The sequence below is a fragment of the Ictalurus furcatus genome, chromosome 4 (assembly GCF_023375685.1).
Source record: "Ictalurus furcatus strain D&B chromosome 4, Billie_1.0, whole genome shotgun sequence".
NCBI classification, from domain to species: domain Eukaryota; kingdom Metazoa; phylum Chordata; class Actinopteri; order Siluriformes; family Ictaluridae; genus Ictalurus; species Ictalurus furcatus.
Window position 1 is genome coordinate 34,761,638 of NC_071258.1, and position 20,447 is coordinate 34,782,084.

At 42.6% G+C, this 20,447-nt stretch overlaps 1 protein-coding gene across 2 annotated transcripts; it reads left to right on the top strand.

The window, feature by feature from the left end:
• The first annotated feature begins 2,438 nt into the window (after positions 1-2,438).
• LOC128607101 (hepatocyte nuclear factor 6-like) lies at positions 2,439-12,315 on the top strand. 2 transcript variants are annotated; one of them, XM_053623746.1, is made up of 2 exons: positions 2,439-4,263; positions 11,922-12,315. In XM_053623746.1, the coding sequence occupies exons 1-2, from the start codon at positions 3,177-3,179 to the stop codon at positions 12,209-12,211; spliced, it is 1,377 nt and encodes a 458-aa protein (XP_053479721.1). In that variant the 5' UTR covers positions 2,439-3,176; the 3' UTR covers positions 12,212-12,315. The 2 variants fall into 2 exon arrangements, with proteins under 2 accessions (XP_053479721.1, XP_053479722.1); XM_053623747.1 differs by having other exon boundaries at positions 2,439-4,276; positions 11,922-12,310.
• The last annotated feature ends 8,132 nt before the right edge of the window (positions 12,316-20,447 follow it).

A 20,447-nucleotide genomic window follows, 5' to 3' on the forward strand; every position in this document is an offset into this window, starting at 1 on the left:
TTGAGGTCAGGGCTCTGTGCAGGACACTCCAGTTCTTCTACCTTCTTCCAATCTTAACACACCATGTCTTCATGGAGCTCGCACTTTTTGTGCACAGGAGCATCATCGTGCTGGAACAGGTTTAGTTTTCTTAGTTCCAGTGAAGGGAAACTAAAGCTGCAGTGTACAAACACATTCTATAGACTTGTGTGCTTCTGACTTTGTGGTAGCAGTTTGGGGAAGAACCACATATGGGTGTGACAGTCAGGCGTCCACATACTTTTGGCCATATAGTGTAGAAACAGGGCAAGGCAATGATCAGTTTTTTTTAAGCTACCCTCCTCTAATTACCATTATTCCAACAAAGGTGATCAGACGTGACATCCAAAGGTACGTGATGTCACAAGTCAGAGCTTAAAGGGTCAAGAAACCTTCCTCTTTCAGCTCATGTCTACCTCTGAATGTTTTTGCGATGAAGGGAGGGGGAGTGGGTGTGGCAGGGAAAGGCAGAGGAGGAAGCGGGGGCGGGCCTTCAGAACACTCACAATAAAGATGGATAGGGACAAAAAGTTTGCAGTGGCAGCAGTATGCAGGGCTCTGATGAGGCAGAGGCCTTCTCTCCTCCCGAATCCCCAGGGTTAAACGGAGACACAATAGATAGCAGTGCAGGTCCTACGCCCTGTCTATTTGAACCATTAGCCCCTGGCGTGACTATGGAGGAAAACAAAACACAACCGGAGACAGCGCGGGTGGGAGGAGTCTCGGAATGGTAGCTAGCTAATTGGCTCGAGCTTTTCACTAATAAAGGGCGAAGGCTCTTCCCTTCAACACTCTCGTTGCATAGTTTTGCACGAGTAAAACTGTTATGGTTAACAATTAGACACGTATCTCATTTGAAGGAATGGAAAAGTCCTCGGGACTGAGTACCGCATCATTGTGTAGACGCAAACTGCTTTCATGAGCAAGTCCGAAGTCCACCTGTCTCCAGTTCTCATAGCTCTCCTGAATAAACACACTCGAACTCTTACACCACTGAAAGAAACACTCGCGACCCATTTGAATGCCTTTCTCAGCTACTACATCTGTAAGAAAGCATCACGTGCTGTCATGAATAATTAAGAGACAGTGTCTTCTCATAGGATAAGAACACGCAGGCTCATGAATAATTATGAGACACAAACAAGTCATTGAAGTACTACAGTACATTGTGACGTCACGGAAGACGAAAATAGCGGAAAAAAGCTCAAAATTAAGCATTTTTCTCCTACAATTAAAATGAACAGATGCTAAGATTGTCTTTTATGTCTGTTAAAATCACAGAAAATGTAGTTTAGTGTTTCACGCCTTCACCCACGCCCTCACCCACGCCTTCACCCACACTCTCACCCACACACTCACCCACGCTCTCACCCACGCTCTCACCCACACTCTCACCCACGCCTTCACCCACACCCTCACCCACGCTCTCACCCACGCCCTCACCCACGCCTTCACCCACACTCTCACCCATACCCTCACCCACACCCTCACCCACGCTCACCCACGCCCTCACCCACGCCTTCACCCATACCCTCACCCACACCCTCACCCACGCTCACCCACGCCCTCACCCACGCCTTCACCCATACCCTCACCCACACCCTCACCCACACCCTCACCCACGCCTTCACCCATACCCTCACCCACGCCTTCACCCATACCCTCACCCATGCCCTCACCGACGCTCTCACCCACGCCCTCACCCATGCTCTCACCCATGCCTTCACCCATACCCTCACCCATGCCTTTACCCATACCCTCACCCATGCCTTCACCCACGCTCTCACCCATGCCTTCACTCATGCCCTCACCCACGCTCTCACCTATGCCCTCACCCACGCCTTCCCCCATGCCTTCACCGACGCTTCACCCACACCCTCACCTACGCCTTCACCCATGCCTTTACCCACGCCCTCACCCACGCCTTCACCCACGCCTTCACCCATGCCCTTAACCATGCCTTCACCCACACCTTCACTCATGCCCTCACCCACGCCTTCACCCATGCCCTCACCCACAACTTCACCAACTTCACTAACGCATCGCCCATGCCCTCACCCATGCCGACTTAGGTGTATAACGACGGAATTCTCCATCAGTCCAAGCTAGCCACATTCCGACACTGAACAAACTCCACCCTCTTCCAAGTGAATAAACTCCAAACATTTATTCTCCACCAATCAATGGATGAAAGAGGAATAGTGTATGGAAAGACACACAGCCAGAAACACACCTACGAACCATGCTCACTGGAGCTGCTACTGTAGAGCAAGACACGCACCCCCCACCATAACATTCAATTGGACGAACCCAAGATTAGTACAGGATGAGTCATTTAAAATAATAAATGTTGGTCTTTTTCCTCCAAAGTGACGCATTATAAGAAATAGACCAGTTTTATTTAAGAGCACTTGCGCTGATATTCTAAATGTTAAGTTAGTGATGAAATGCACAGGGGGAAACATACCTTATACAACCCTGGTATATGTTTCTTTGAAAAACAGCGCGCGCTGCACTTTGCCTCCTGAAAGGCGACGTCACAAAGGGCCCAAAGCGCGGTGGGCGGGGCCGCGCGGGATGGCGAGTGCGCATGCGCGCCGGGGGGAAATCAGCAATCAGTCAGTCAGAAGCATCGAAGAAAAGAAACACAAGAGGAGCAGCGGCGGCAGCAGCAGGCATGGCCGCATACACGGAGAGCCCTCACACCGCCACGGCCCAGCACGCGCTGCTACAGACACGGGGGCCTTAAAATCACACGCTTTTATTTGATTCATTCCTCTTCTTTTTAACCTCTCTTTTTTGCGACCAAAAGCGATTGGATACATTTATTTATTTTTTGTTAAATATTTTTTATCATGCTGGATGCTGGAGAATCTTTTTTTTTTTTCTTTTTCTTTAAAAAGCCAAACCAGAGTGATGGGAAAATAAACTAAAACTTACTAAAAAGGGAGACTTTTTATTATATGAAATAAAAGAAACTTAATAATATATTTTTAAATAATAATAATAATAATAATAATAATAATAATAATAATAATATCAAGAGAAGGAGGCTATACCGGATAAGGAAGCGAAGGAGGAGAAACTTTTACGCACGTGAGGAACTTTTGACTTTTTGACGAGCAGATAGATGATTTGTCCACGAGCTCTCGCGCACGATGAACGCGCAGCTGTCGATGGAGAGCCTGGGCGATCTGCACGGCGCGAGCCATGAGGCGGCGGCGGCGGTGGGCCACGCGCGCTCCGTGGCGGGCATGGCGTCAATCCTAGAGAGCGGCGACTATCCTCATCCTGCTCATCCGCACCATCCTCATCCTCATCATCCGCACGCTCATCCGCATCCTCATCAGCACCGCCCCCCAGAGCACGCGGGCCTCGCGGGCCACCTGCACGCGGCGATGAGCGGCGCCATGGCGTGCGAGGCGACTGCCGGTATGGGCATGAGCGGCACATACACCACGCTCACGCCGCTGCAGCCTTTACCTCCCATCTCCACTGTGTCCGACAAGTTTCCTCATCATCCTCATCCTCACGCTCATCCACACCAGAGGATCGCGGGAAACGTCAGCGGGAGCTTCACGCTCATGCGGGACGAGCGCGCGCTGGCCTCCGTCAACAACCTCTACGCGCCCTACCACAAGGACGTCGCGAGCATGGGCGCCATCCACGGCTCCCAGCACGCGCTGCCCCCGCCTCCGCCGCCGCCGCCTTACGCCCACGAGAAGATGCTCGCGCCCGCCGGATTCGACTCCCATCACCCCGCCATGCACGCGAGCAGCGTCACCTCGTCCACCTCGTCCTCGTCCTCGTCCTCGTCCTCCTCCCCGGCGACCGGCATGATGGTGCAAATCAACGGCATCCATCACCACCACCACCACCACCAGCACCACCATCACCCCCATCACCCGCACGCGCACCTGAGCGCGCAGGGGCACCACCACCACCACCATCACCACGCGCAGGGAGCTCTCGGAGCCGCGCGGGACCGGGAGCACGCGGCGCCCGTGGAGGAGGTGAACACCAAGGAGGTGGCGCAGAGGATCACCACGGAGCTGAAGCGCTACAGCATCCCGCAGGCCATCTTCGCTCAGCGCGTGCTGTGCCGCTCGCAGGGAACGCTCTCCGACCTGCTGCGGAACCCCAAACCCTGGAGCAAGCTCAAGTCCGGCCGCGAGACCTTCCGCCGCATGTGGAAGTGGCTGCAGGAGCCCGAGTTCCAGAGGATGTCCGCGCTGCGCCTCGCAGGTCAGTCACTCATGTGGGTCTGTTTATTATTATTATTATTATTATTATTATTATTATTATTATTATTATTATTGAGCACATAATACCATGAGTATTATTATTATTATTATTATTATTATTATTCTCAATGCATAAACAAACCCAGCGCGTTCTGAGATAAATCAAACCTCCACACTCACCTGTCTGTCATCTCAAAGCTTTCACTTTTATTTTTATTTCTATTTTTTATAAAAGCGTCCTATATTGTTCTGAGAATTGAATGAATATTGAAGTATTGATTATATTGATCGAGTATTGATCATTAATACTCCTGATGTTTATTTCTGACCAGCTGGACTTGTAGAAACATAGTAGGCGTGAGTGTATTATTAAAAGTAGTAGTAGTAGTAGTAATAATAATAATAATAATAATAATAATAATAATAATGCGTTCCGTTTCATTTATACACGGCCTTTCCAACATTCAACGTTGCTGTCCAGAAAAAATCAATGACTAGAAGGAAAAAGACCTGCAGAAGAGAATGAAGTGTTGGGAGAAAATGTATAAGGTTTTAAACTCTTACACTGAGAGAAGAGAAAAAGCAGGTTTGGGAGATCTGGCACTAAAAGAGCTGCTTCTAATTACAGCGATGTTTACAAAAGTATTATTTCTACTTTTTTATTTATATTTTTTATTAACACTTACATACGGAAATAAGACTTCCGTTTATGTGGCACTAACACAAAGTGGTGTTTTTTTTTAAAAAAAAAAAACATATATTGGGTTGTTGTTGTTGTTGTTGTTGTTGAACCAATTAGAGTTCTTGGAGAACCATTCATGTTTTAAGAGCAAGGTTCCTGGTGGAACTTTTAGGGATTGTACAAGTGAGACAGTCCATAAAATCAACCAAAATGATTTTTTATCAAGCTTTAAGTATTTAACTAACTGTGTAAACATCACTTTTGGAGGGAGAAGGGTACTCACTATAACTTAGAAAGGTGTATATTTATATTTATATTTATATTTATATTTATATTTATATTCAGGAAGTATTTTTAACGGATTTTAAAGCTCACCATACGCACTGTAAGTGAAATAGAAATCTTAAAGGTGCACAGGACAAAGGAAGGTACAGTTTAGTACTCTATTTCTGAGACTGGAGATTAGATCGATGTTGTCTGATCGCAGTGGACAAAAAAAAAACATGGCGTTTAAAATATCTTTGTTATAAATAAATAAATAAATAAATAAATAAATAAAGCATGTTTGTTATACTAATTGTAAGATTTCAAGCCGAAAATAAACCAGAAAAGGCCAACTCAAGAAAGAGCAGGACTGAGTGTGTGTTTAATTCAGGCCAGGATTAATTAGGTACAGGTGTGTGTGTGTGTGTGTGTGTGTGTGTGTGTGTGTGTGTGTGTGTTGTGGCTGTAAGCATTAAGGAAATGTAGTCAATACGGCGCGTGCTTACTCTAAGGTTTTAATTTTTAGGGAATTTAAAATAATCAATGTTTAGAGAGATGAACATGTCTGGCGCCGCTTCCTTACACTCAACCTGTCTGTCTGCTTCCTCCTTACACTCAACCTGTCTGTCTGCTTCCTCCTTACACTCCACCTGTCTGTCTGCTTCCTCCTTACACTCAACCTATCTGTCTGCTTCCTCCTTACACTCAACCTGTCTGTCTGCTTCCTCCTTACACTCCACCTGTCTGTCTGCTTCCTCCTTACACTCCACCTGTCTGTCTGCTTCAGTACACTCAACCTGTCTGTCTGCTTCCTCCTTACACTCAACCTGTCTGTCTGCTTCCTCCTTACAGTCCACCTGTCTGTCTGCTTCCTTACACTCCACCTGTCTGTCTGTTTCCTCCTTACACTCCACCTGTCTGTCTGCTTCAGTACACTCCACCTGTCTGTCTGCTTCCTTACACTCCACCTGTCTGTCTGCTTCCTCTGACTTTGGCTTTTCAGATTTTATTTTAGTATTTTGACAGGCCAGCTTAGATTTCATGTGTGTGTGTGCTTGTGTGTGTGTGTGTGCTTGTGTGTGTGTGTGTGTGTGTGTGTGTGATTACGTACCGCCTTTACTGTCTATTAGGAATTTGTGTTTACATTTTTTACACACACACGCACACACACACGCACACACACACGCACGCACGCACACACACACGCACACACACGCACAAACAGACACACACACACACACGCACGCACACACACGCACACACACACACGCATACACACGCACACCCACACACGCACACACACGCACACACACACACGCACGCACACACACACACACACGCACACACACAGGCTGGCGCGCGCGTTAGTGTAGCTATTATTACGTTGACCTTGATCCACATCCACTAAACACCACGCATCTCTCCACTAAACACAACAATATCCGCCATGTTTATTTCACTTATTAATATATATTTATTTACTTATATTTATATATATTTTTTTTTAAATATGCTAATATTCTCGTTTCTGTCTCGTGCGCATGGTGGTGTGCGTGTTGCTCGCGGATAGATGCGGACGGAGCAGATATACAGTACAGAGTGTATCGTGTTTGTATTTGTAGGTTTATATTCTTCATGTTTGAACTGATACGCTTGAAAAAGAAAATAAATGACGGGCCGCGTTCCTGCTCTGAGTGATATATCAGCAGCCTGAATTAGACTACAGCAACAAAAAGCATTTATTTATGCATAAATTATCCCTCTTTACTTACTAATATTTATTAATTTGTTTGTTTGTTTGTTTGTTTCCATGCTTAGGTTTAGACAGTAAGAGAGAAATTATAGCTGATCTCCGTTACACACAAAGTCATTTTCTTTCTTTCCATTTCATCTGTTTATCTATTTATTCCTTTATTCCTTTATTCCTTTATTCATGTATAAATGTATTCATGTATAGATGTCCCACACTTCTTTAGGGCTGATGATTATTTGTTATTAAACAGAGCTGTGTGTCTTACAGGAAGTCCACTGCTGATGATTTATTCATTCTATTCAGTTCATCACATTTTCATCTCTTTCCCATTTCTGTACACACACATGTATTTGTTTATTTCTTTATTGATTGGTTGAATCCAGTGTAAACATGTGGCACTAATTATTTACTCTAATTCAGTCCTTAGCACTGCTTATTTATTTGTTCTTTCGTTTGTTTGTTTGCTTGTTGTTGTTTTTTTTTTTTTGTCTTCTCTCTTTTCTTGTCTTTTTTTCATCTTCATTTAGTGATAAATTCGGAAAAGCAGTTTTAGGATGTTTACAGATTTTCTTTTATTGTTATTTTGAACATTGCATTAAATTAAGCATAATTTTTCTCTTTTTAATTATAGGGCATGCTGGATAAATCAGTCAATCAATCAATCAATCAATCAATGAATAAACTGTCAGTGAATCTGTGGTTTAGGGGTTTGTTTTTGTCATATTTTAGCTTTAGGATTAATTTTACATTTTAAACTTTATCACTTGCTCTCTCTCTCTCTCTCTCTCTCTCTCTCTCTCTCTCTCTCTCTATCTCTGTGTCTCTCTCTCTCTCTCTCTCTCTCTCTCTCTCTCTCTCTTCTTTAGCAGCAGGTTGTGAAATGAGCCTCTGAGATTTTCCTTCTCTCAGTTTCCTGTAAATGATTAGCAGGTGAACAGAACAGTGATGATCACGGGTTTTAAAAATAAAAAAAATAAAAATAACAAGAAGCAAGGAATGTAGGCTACGTTCCAAACTGAACACCGTGTGAAATGAGTACACGCCTCCAGCGGTGCTGTTTAGTAGCCTAAAGTGGAATGTAGTTGGAGTTATTTATTCTCGAATTCTTCGAGCTGTTGTGTGACTTCCAGGCTGAGCTGATTACAACTTTATCTCTTTCACACCAGTTCATATTTGGCCAAAGTGGAGAACGTTCAGAGCGACAGGAAGTTTCCTCAGAGTGATCTCTCTCACAAATAAAGGTAGCAAACTGTACTTTAACTGTTGCTGTGGATCCATCAAGCGTACACTTTCTGTACCTTTAATATGTACCTTTAAATATTATTTAAAGTACATCATTAGACCTTAAGCACCACTGAAAGCATTACTTAAAAGTTGATTAAAGGTACACCACATATTCCTTCTCAGCTAACACAGTATATACTCACTAAAGGTACAAAACATAAACTCATGACGGTGCCAGTCTAGCAACAAGCAAAGGTACAGTTTGGTGCCTGTTTCTGAGACGGTCCCACTTTATTTTTCTCTTATAATAGCTTCAGGGGGAGAAAAAATAGATCAGTCTATCTTAAATAGATAGAGGAATAGTTACAGTGTCCTCCACTAATATTGGCACCCTTGGTAAATATGAGCAAAGAAGGCTGTGAGAAATGGTCTTTATTGTTTAACCTTTTGATCTTTTGTTCAAAATATTCAAAATATATCAAACAATTGCAAACAAAACACAGGTTTACCTAAAATATATATATCTTTGTTAAATATAGGTGTGCAACAATTATTGGCATGCCTATGAATTAATATGAGGAAAAATATATTTCAAGTATATTCACATTGATATTTTACATTTATTTTAGTGCACCTGGGTGACTAGGAACAGGAAAAGGTTCAACCCTGACTTCCTGTTTCACAGGGGTATAAATATGAGGTAACACACAGGCCAAATTCCCTTAGTCATTCATAACAATGTATAAGGACCAAGGAATATAGCTGTGATGTTCGGCAAAAGGTTGTTGAGCTTCACAAAATGGGAAGTGTCTATAAGAAAATAGCACACGCATTGAAAATCCCCATTTCCACCATCAGGGCAATAATTAAGAAGTTCCAGTCAACTGGAAATGTTATGAATCGACCTGGAATTGGACGTGTGTCTATATCGTCTCAACACACTGTGAAGAGGACGGGTCGAGTGGGCAAAAAATCTCCAAGGATCACAGCTGGAGAATTGCAGAAGTTAGTTGTGTCTTGGGGTCTGAATGTCTCCAAAACTACAATCCGAAGTCACCTACATCACCAAACATCATAAGTTGTTTGGAAGGGTTTCAAGAAAAAAGCCTCTACTCTCATCCAAAAACAAACTCGAGCGTCTTCAGTTTGCCGACACTACTGGAACTTCAAATGGGATCGGGTTCTATGGTCAGATGAAACCAAAATAGAGCTTTTTGGTAATAAACACCAGAGGTGGTTTTGGAGCACACAGAGAGGTAGCCATATGGAAAAGTACCTCATGTCCACGGTTAAATATGGAGGTGGATCTTTAATGTTTTGGGGCTGTTTTTCTGACAGAGGACCTGGACATTTTGTTAGGATACATGGCATCATGGACTCGATCAAATATCAACAGATATTAAATGAAAACCTGACTGCCTCTGACAGAAAGCTTCAAATGGGCCGTGGTTGGATCTTCCAGCAGGACAATGATCCAAAACATCATCAAAATCAACACAGAAATGGTTTACTGACCACAAAATCAAGGTCCTGCCATGACCATCCCAGTCCCCTGACCTGAACCCCATAGAAAACCTGTGGGGTGAACTGAAGAGGAGAGTCCACCAGCGTGGACCTGGAAATGTGAAGGATCTGGAGAGATTCTGTATGGAGGAACGCTCTCAGATCCCTCACCATGTATTCTCCAACCCCATCAGGCGTTATAGGAGAAGACTCAGAGCTGTTATCTTGGCAAAGGGACGTAGCACAAAGTATTCACTAAAAGGGTGCCAATAATTCTTGCACACCTATATTTAACAAAGATATTTTTTTGGATGAACCTGTGTTGTGTTTGCAATTGTTTGATATCCATGAGAGTAGAGTATTTTTGTGAATTTCTTGATCAAAAGGTCAAACAGTAAAGACAAATTTTCCCAGCCTTCTTTGCTCAGATTTACCATATAAGGGTGCCAATATTAGTGGAGGGCACTGTATGTGCCTGAGTTTTAAAGGCACATAACACCCTGTAGGTTCTCTAACCCAAGGTGGATTCACTTTCAGGGAGAAAAAAAAAGTGTAATAAACTGTACTATTCCTTCTACAAATGTTGTATCTAGTGTGTATCTTTTAGCTGGAACAGTAATCACGCTTAATAGAAATAAAATACAAATGCAGTCTTTAAAATCTAATTATGCACGTTAAATCATTCTTAATGTATGCTACTTTTACTAAAGGTACAAAACATGTATAAGAAAAGGTACTGTTTAGTACTTTTCATTCTGAGAGTGTACCAGCCCAAATTTGATCATACTGAAATCTGTAAAATAATAATAATAATCATCATCTATTAGTTATTTAATAATGGAGGATTTAATCTAAGTGTTTTTAAGCTTCATTTCTGTTTTAGTTTGGACTGTAATGATCTTATTCTGTGTTTTATCCTCTTTAATTATAGAGACTAGACAGAATTTCTTTATTGTCATCACACAAGTGCAATGCAATTTAACTCCCAGATGTACAGAAAAAAGCCTAAAATCACCAAACTAGCAATAAAAACCGAGATATAATGTATATATAGAGAGACACAAATATATCTAATATTGTAGATATCAGTATCAGAACAGTATTTGATATTCAGTCTCAGAGATATAAAGGTAATAGAGTTGTTCCTGGAGTATTTGTAGGAGCTGGAAGAAGTCATTTTATTGCACGTCAGTGACCTGCAGGCGTTGGATGGTGTCACACTGCCCCCATGTGGTCAGATCCAGAACTGCAACACACCCAATAGAATAGTTGCTGTAGTTAGAATAAAATTTAGCTAGAAGTTTATTTTAAAACGCAGCTTTAAAGGCACATATTTTATGTCAGGAGTGAGACATTCTCAGAAAGCAAGGATACTAAACTAAACCTTTGTTTAACCTTTCTATACCGTTTCTATAGTAACAGTGAATTCACAGGGATGTGTGCACAGATAAGAAGAGGATTAAAAGTTTACTGTGAGCAGACGTTTATGTAACATTTATGGAAGGAGTCTCCAGTTTCAGAAGTTAAGCTGTAACTTTAAGGACGGAAGAGTTTGTTTACGCTTCTTTGTGGTTTCTGGGTAACACGACAAGCTGCGATTTTTGTCTCAGAGTGGGTGTAAAGCGAGACTGGTAAGGGAACGGACGTTTATAGCTGCAGGTTTATAACGTACGTTTCGTGAGCATTAAATGCAACTATAAACAGGTAAAAAGTACAACATGTTTTTAATAAAAACAAATGTAAATGGTGGTTATAAGAGGAAATCACTCGGGGGCGTGCAGTTATAGGAAAATAATCAGCATTGGAGTGGAAACAGTAACTCTGTAACTCTGTAACAAGGCTAATGTTGCTAACAAGTAATGGAAGTGTATAGTCTCCAGTTTAGCACGGTGCAGTAAGTTTGTATCCCCCAGTGGCGTCTCCTCAAACAGAGCTGCTGATGAGCATTCTGACTCAAAGGTATCTATAAACGTGACCAAAGGACAACATCACATTCATAGTGATGTCACTTCCTTCCTCAGAACACAGTTTGGTGTCTCAGGAGGAGGAGGAGGCGTGGCCTCCTTAATGTGTGGAGCTACAGTAATTACGAAGTTTTACGAAATGTAGTCTATAATTAAGTCAACGGGAGCTTGTAAACGACCTGAGCACGTCTTGGATTTTGGGGGTGAAGGGAAATGTAAGTGCTGATCAGACGGTTTTCTGACACGTGCTTTATGTCTGTTTCTTTCAGCGTGCAAAAGGAAGGAGCAGGAACACGGGAAAAACGAGCGCGGAAGCGTCTCGAAGAAACCGCGACTGGTTTTCACCGATGTCCAGCGTCGGACTTTACATGCAATATTCAAAGAGAACAAGCGTCCGTCCAAAGAGTTACAAATCACCATCTCTCAGCAGCTGGGCCTGGAGCTCGCCACCGTCAGCAACTTCTTCATGAACGCTCGCCGGCGGAGTCTCGATAAGTGGCTGGATGACGGAGGCTCCAACTCGGCCAACTCATCCTCCAACACTTGTACCAAAGCGTAACAGCTGCAGACTGACCCAAAACAAACCTTCGGTGGAAAAGCTTTAACCTAAAAAAAAAAAAAAAAAAAAAAAAAAAAAAAAAAACTAAGCCAGAGAATTTCTGGACGGCGTTTTTTTTTTTTTTTTTTTTTTGTCCCTAAGACTTGTACAATACTGATATTTATAATATCCAAAGAAAAAACAACCAAACAACCAAAGACTTCTTCTTCTTCTTCTTCTTCTTCTTCTTCTTCTTCAGCGAGTATTTAAGACTTCATTCATTTATGTCTGCAAAAAAGTTACAAATGTTACTGTCCAGTCATTAGTCATACAAACATCTCCACACCTATCACCAATTTCCCGCCTCTCATTCTCGTTCCACGTGATTGGTTGGACTCTTTCTTATCGCTGATTGGATGCTGACTCCGCCTTGGAGTTGTTGTATTGTTTTTTTTTTTTGTTGTTGTTGTTTTTTGTTTTTTTTATTTGTCGGGTTTATTTTGAGGCATGTGACATCTCACAAGTTTAAGCACTGTGTCCAAACGGAGACAAGCACAGGTGTGATGATGATGTCACTCATGTGCTTCGAGCCCCGCCCCTTTTCACCCACCTTAATTGTTTCTCCCCCCCATTCTTTAAAAAAAAAAAAAACACAATTCTCCAGGGTTCGAGGATAAAAACACGAAGCTATAGCATCTTACCACGGTTTTCCTCGAATGCCGTCCTCCTCGTAGTGCTTTCTTCCTAACTGTCAGGAAAATTTAGGATGCGTTTCCTTCTTCAGCTGTAACCATTTCACTTCTACGTGCATCAATCAATCAATCAATCAAGTATGGAACCAAAGAATGCGTGTTATAGAGACTGCCCCAAATTTCTACACTCTAATCAAAAAAAGAATAATAATAATTTGGTATAAACTTAAATCATCGTGCTTAAATCATTCACACTCTACGCTTTGTGGCGTGATAAGTTCAGGGAAAACTTCACTAGCTTTAAAATGTATGTTTTTTAAAAAAAGAATAAACGCCAGCAGCTAAACACCAAAGATCGACCCTCATCGGGCAGCTTCAGCACCTGTGCTGTAAAAACGTAATCAACCAATCATAAGCATGCAAGCCCGGGAGGGACGCTATTCCGAAAACGACTAATCACGCCGATAAGCAGGGACTGACAGCTGATCGTAAGTAATCACTGGACTGACGTCGAGGTTAAGTCTAGACGTGAAGCTGCCAGGATTAGCCGTGCTCTTACTCGGCTAACGTCGTCACCGGATTCCACCATTTCCAAAAATTTCAAGGTTTTGACTTCACGTGGTTCTCGAACGTTTATGCGCATTATTCGTTAGCAACAAACTCCAGCAGCACACGGTGAACCTCTGGTGCTTAAACGGTAGGTCTACTTTATTTTAACGACAATCTGGGGCCAAAAGAATTAAGCATGGAACGTGTAATATTTTTCATTTCGCAACGAACGATTAAAGATTGAATCAGTTCAGAGATGTTGTCGATTCGACATCTACGGCTGTTTAGCCATAAGGTGAGACCAGAAAGCGACACTTTCAGACCAAAAAGTCAATAAAGTTTCACTTTGTAATGACTTTATCTTGATTTTTGATGCGCGGATTCGCAAAACTTGATCCGGTGCACCGATGGAAACCAAGCGGGACGGAGGGGAGGTGTCTCGTCCGCTGATGTACCGTACACTCGGGTTTTTATGGTCAAATTGTGTCTTTTTCTCTCTTTCTGCTAGGAGTTTCTTCATTCACGTTTCAGACGGATAAACAAGGAGCTGGGTTAGGTTTACTAACGTCACGTTGAATCATCTGCAACGCTTATGTAGAGAAAAGAAGCTTAGAAGCCCTTTCTTATTTTTATTTTTTGCTCCAGAGTCCCAGGGGGCAGGTGGGAGCTAAAACATCTCTGGCTGGAATGTTCCTATAAAATGTCGACCAATTACCGACGTTGCTGGTGTCATGAATTGTCCACTCATAGGATACTACCGCCTTGAGGAATTTTTAAGGACACACACACACACACACACACACACACACACATGCACAAACGTGAGATAAAGTATGACATCCTGTTATCGCAGCGTCTAATTCAAACCTACTAACCCTGGGTTTACGTTTATGCTTTTCAATCCACAGAATAATTCTATGCATTACCCGGTTTGGAAGAAAGCATTACGAGCGTCGCGTTCCTCCTCGAGGAGACGGTTGCATTCGGTCCACTCCAACAGTCACCAGATTTCTGGCCTGGTTGTTACTGGGCGCTTGTGGTGTGGTGTGGTGTGGTGTGGTTAGCTTTACCAAAAAAAAAAATTAAAAAGTTCTATCTATATATTCGGTAACTATTTGAGTGTTCCATTTGACGACGAGAAGAGAGCGCTGCTTCCTCGTGTAGAAAAGACGATAATATCTTCAGACCCGCTTATATTTTTAGTGCGAACCAAAGATGCTACCTCACTCAGTTTCCATTAGTGATTTCTATCACGTTAATGATACCAAAGAATACCAAAGATGTTTCTTTTTTCTTTTTTTTCTTTTCTTTTTCCTGTCTTTTGCACGGCCTACGTGAATGATGTGGTGGATAAAGTGGACGGTGTGACGATCGCCCAGCCTCCTTTCCTTTCCTTTCCCTCCCTCTCTCTCCTTCTCTTTCTTCTTTCCTTCACTCCGCGTGCTCTCTTTTTCATCCGTGCTCGTGCGACTTCGATGAAAAAAAAACTCACAGGACGAGTGCCTTGCTTGAACCAAAGTGTTAAACCGCCGTTAACCTCTCTCTCTTTCTCTTTCTCTCCCTCTCTCTCTCTCTCTCTCTCTCTCTCTCTCTCTCTTCTTGTACTCTTAAAATACCTCAGCCTTTAGAAGGGCCACTGATGAAAATTAACAGAGTCTCTCTCTCTCTCTCTCTCTCTCTCTCTCTCTCTCGCTCTCTCTGTCTCTCTCTCCCTTTCTCTCTCTGTGTCTCTCTCGCTCTTGCTCTCTCTGTCTCTCTCTCTCCCTCTCTCTCTCTCTCTGTGTCTCTCTCTCTTGCTCTCTCTGTCTCTCTCTCTGTCTCTCTCTCTCTCCTTCTCTCTCTCTGTCTCTCTCTGTCTCTCCCTCTCTCTCTCTGTCTCTCCCTCTCTCTCTCTCTCTCTCTCTCTCTCTCACTGTGGTGCTTTTCACCAGTGCAGCCATGCAACAAAAACATACCTTTTCTCTTTCTCCATCTCTTTTGCTGATAAACCAAAGCTCCTCCTCTTTCCCCTATCAAGCCCTTCCCCAACACTAATCGACCACTAGCCCCGCCCCTTTTTGCTGGTAGGCGTGTCCACCGTAGCGGGCCGTGTAAGTGTTTTTACCAAATGTCTCAGAATACCTCATGCTAATAAAAACGTACAGTTGTGTTGTATAGAGAGTCTATGTGTTTGAGGCAGAAACTCGATTATTTTGCGAACTTGTTCATGTCGATTCGTAAAAAAAAAAAAAAAAAAATCTTTATTTATTTTTGACTTTTGGCTTAAAAAGTGCTGTGTTCTTTTGCTCACTGATGGCAAGTTTCAAAACTTGCAGGAAGGAAAAGAGAAAGGTATTTTTTGATTAGAAGTTGTGTCATGCTACGTGCGATACGATTACTGTTACGATAACGATAACGATAATGTAGACTATTCTTTTTTACAGGGTAAAAAAAACAACCAACCGCTGTGACGCCGTGTTTATATGTGTTTATATATTTTCCTCTTTTCTCGGTTGTGCGATTTTGTTTCGTTTCATTTTGTACCGCTTTATGTCTGTTTTAATTTATGTATTTGTAGAAAATATAGATTTGTACATAGCAGGGTTTTTTGGAAAAAAAAAAAAAAGAAAAAAGAAAACAAGCAAACAAAACAAAAGCAGAAAAAAAAGGGGGACGTTCGGGTTTACGTTCTGGCCTTCTGATGGAAGCGTGGACGCGGCGCAGGCGGGCGATCTTTTGTGTCTCGGCTGGCACACGGTACTGCAATCAAAACACTGCCAGAAACACATCTCCATCAGACACACACATACACACACACACACATACACACTCACACACACTCAGGACACGCCCTGGGAATGATTTCTGTCTGTCACTGAAATCACACAAACTGTGTGATTTTTTTTGTCCTTTATTCACACTGTACACAGGAAAGATATACAGCTGCAATCAAAAGTATTCACCCCCCAGTGCAAATCAGGTTTATTGTCAAAATGTACAGACTTTCAACTGTTTGCGATGAACAAATCATCGAATGCTTCAAGTGGTTTCCCCAAATTCTACTGAAAATGCGACTTATAATGACTTCTCCAGTTTCAAAATTATTCACCCCCTTCATGGCGAGCATCTTTAGTACTTAGTAGAGCTCATTTTGCTGTTATGACCTGCTGCAAACGAGGTGCAGAGCTTCTGCAGAGTTTCTGAGGAATCTTCTCCCGTTCCTCATGAGCAAATCCTCCAGTTCAGTAATATTCTTGGATGTGCAAAGGGGGGGTGAATAATTTTGATCGCAACTGTACATTTAGATCTCAGTCTAACGAAAAGAAAGAAGAAAAAAAAAGCACTGGCCTTCTTATTGTGTGTGAAGGTGTGTGTGAAGGTGGGTTTGTGTTGAAACGATGGTGGGAACATACAATCTGAGGCACATAGGGGGCGGAGCCTATATAATGAAGCAGGGAGGATTTGTTAGACAGTTTCATCCAGTATTCCGTGCTAACCACAATAACGTGCACTACGTCTAGTATTAAAGTGTAAACGCAAATGGACTTATAATCTTTATCGTCTTAAAGATGCAGTTTGTGAGTTTTAGCGCCCTCTTCAGCCTGAGAGAGTGATATTGAATTGCAGTGCAACGATGTAATGTCCTTTTGTTGAAGCCACATATGCATATTGAGTTGCCTGTTAGGGAGTGAAAAAAAAGAAGAGGGAAGCAATTCTGTTCCAATTGTGGGGCGGAGCTAATTTCAGGACCAGAAAAACGTTAGCAAAAGCCTGTAACAAAGAAACTAGCCAGATCCACCACACAGCAATATTGTGAATGGCAGTTGTTGAGCTAGAATGATTCAATGATTACTGAATGAATTTTTGTTTAAAATAACAAACTGCACTTGAACATCAGAAGTAGTTGAACACCACAAGTCCAAGCACCTCGGGTTATTCCTGTGGTTTTATTCCATACATCAGTTTCCCGTCAGACTTCATCGTGTGTCAGTGCTCTGATGTAGACTGTAGTCAAACGTGTAACGTTCAGCTCAGATTTGCGTTACGTGTTCATAGAGACGTTACGCGCTCGTTTAATTCATATTTTGTCGCTAATGTTTGCAACTTTTAAGCCCCACCCCCTCTCATCTGCCTGTGATTAGTGATTACACGTAGCCCCGCCTCTTCAGAAAATGTTAAAACAGTGCACAAATCTTTTGCGTAACTAGTGATTCTTAGACAAATGTAGCACGAGAACACGAGGCGTTGAGAATTGTTCATAAAACTACAATCTTATCATTGCACTGACATACGAAACATCTGACTGGAACTTTATTTAATCCATATTGTTTTCTTCTGATTTTCAGATTGCGTTTTGTTTGTTTGTTTGTTTGTTTGTTTGTTTGTTTGTTTTTTCGACAGAGCCTTAAGGATTTGTGTGTGTGCGTTCAGCTCAGAGTCTTTGCACAAATGCTTTTCTCGTCTAAAGCCAACCGAGTCAAGGCCGTACAAAATGTGTTCTAAAACAGATGAAGGGTAAACCCCGCCCCCTTAAGGTTACATCAACCAATCAGAATTGTACACACCAGGTTCATTGTATGAGTTCTTAGAATTGTGATATAATGCAGCAGCCTTGGTTTTGTCACATTCTATGTTGCACAATCACCTTCGCCCACACACACACACACACACACACACACACACACACACACACACACACCGTGTTTCCAATCTTGATTACAGCTGTGGGTTTTAGTTCGCTTGTAGCATGGGAGGCTTGAAGAGAGTAAAAGGCAGAGCACGCAGGGAACGCAGTGTGTGTATGTGTGTGTGTGTGTGTGTGTGTGTGCGTGTGTGTTTTGTAACCCCTTCGTCCCTCTCTCTCCTCTCCTCGCCTGTCGATCTGGAAGAACACGTCGATGTCTCGGTGTGTGAGACCGTTGCGATCAGTCCCCAGTATCCATGAATATGGTGATTTTGTGAACTGACCCGGATTTCGCGATATCTCGATAGCCCCGATCTCTGTGCTGTAAGATCTTGATCTCGTCGTGCGTGAAGATTCCGATATCTCGCTGTGCGTGAAGGTATCAGGATCTGGTTGTGTGTGCGTATATGCCGATAAGTCGTTCCGGAATATCGCGATATCTGATTGGGAGTGAATATCGGGATCACTCTGATTATTTTTTTCACCCCGCCCCCACCCCCCGTCCCAGTTGGTTGTCGCGGAAAAGTAGTTCCTGTTTGATACGAAGGCCCGGCTCTGTGTGTGCCCTACAATATTTCGAGCGCCTATGACAATCATCTGGAAAAGACACAAAAAAATTATAATGATTTCATTTTCTTCCTTTCTGTCTGTTTTTCTTGGACTTCTTCTTTGAGCGATGATCATATCTAGAGAAATATTTATTTTTCTTTCTTTTTTTTGTCCCCAAAGCAGAGGCTCGAACTATGTCGTTCCAGTTCGCTGAGCACTTCTTGTGTCACGCAGTTTTATGTTTTATCGCTCTTTGTCTGCGCTTCATCTTCTGTGCTTTTTATCTATTCTGTGTCTGGTAAAGAAATAAACGAGAGCGATGCACTAGGCGTCCTTCTGCGTTTGTGTTTCTGTAACGCCTCACGGTTTGCGTTAATTAACAACGTGCTTTTTACTTTCTTGTCTGACTTTGCTCTCTCTCTCTCTCTCCTTTCTTTCTCTATCTCTTCCTCTGCCGTGCAATATCATCTACTGTGTTTGCTAAGCAAGAAAAAAAAAAAAAAAAAAAACAGAAGCAAGTGATGATGTCATCATGCTTTTTTTCAGTGTTGAAATGTTTCAGCATTTCTGTAGTCACACAAAATGTAGAAAATAAAAACAGTTGGGTTTTCCAGCGCTGCAAGACCAGACTCGCTTTTATTCGGTCTGCCTTTATTACTGTCTCAAATTACAAACATAATATTTACCATTCTAGACAACTGTCGATTGTGCATAACTGCATGTCTACTGTGATTGTACTGACAAATACGAACAAATGTGAAGAAAAGAAGTCACGAAATTACTTGAATGGAGTCGAGCTGTGTGCAATTAAAGAGCCACATGATCTAAATGATGTAACTACACCTGTTCCTGGAAGAGATTGTTAGAGAACATATAGAAATAAACAGCATTGTGAAGAGCAAAGAGCTATCTAAACAAGTCTGGGACAAAATTGTTGGAAATGATCAATCGGGGTTTGGTTGTAAAAACATCCCGCATCCGGTGTAGCGACAACTGTGACGCCGCCTACAGCGGTGGTGGTGGTAGTAGCGCAGTGGATAAGACATTGGACTTCTGAGTTCAAATCCCAGCACCACCAAGCTGCCATTGCTGGGCCCTTGAGCAAGACCCTTAACCCTCAACTGCTCAGTTGTATAATTGACACTTGGATAAAGGTGTCTGCCAAATGTTCACCAAAAATCAGTGACCGTGTAAGGAAGGGATTAGTCAGAGAAGCAACTGAAAGGCCAAGAGGAGCTCTGGAGGGATACACAGCTCAGATGGGAGGAGCTCTTCAGGGGATAACTGTAGCCTGGACGCACAAAGCTGAGTGAGCCGTATGAAGTCCTGTTTAGAGTTGGGGACACAGCAAACATGTGGGAAAAAAAGGTTCTCCGGTCTGACGAGACCAACACTAAACATTTTGGCCTTGGTGCAAAGCATTACGTTGTGTGTTATCACCCTGATAGCACCATCCTCATTGTGAAATATGGTGGTGGTAGTGTCATGTCGTTGGGATGATTCTCATCAGCGGGGTATGGAAAACTGTCAGGATTGAGGGTAAGATCGATGTCAGGGAAATACAGGGCAGTACTAGAATAAAATATTGGGGCTGGGATGGAGCTTCATCTACACATACTGCCAAGTTCATATGTCTTTGTGAATGTCTCCAATAGGAGGTGTCCGACAAAGTGGAAGAAAAAAACTACTAAAAACTGATAAATGGACAAAAATAAATAGTCGAGGTGAATGATGATATTTGTCATACTGTGGGAAATCGAGACTCCATTTTAAAGACATCGCAGGATTTAAAGGTTGTAGTTAA

Coding starts and splice junctions, on each gene's coding strand:
- LOC128607101 (XM_053623746.1), top strand. CDS start 3,177: ATGAACGCGCAGCTGTCGATGGAGAGCCTGGGCGATCTGCACGGCGCG. Junction 4,264..11,921: donor GTCCGCGCTGCGCCTCGCAG/GTCAGTCACTCA, acceptor TGTTTCTTTCAG/CGTGCAAAAGGAAGGAGCAG.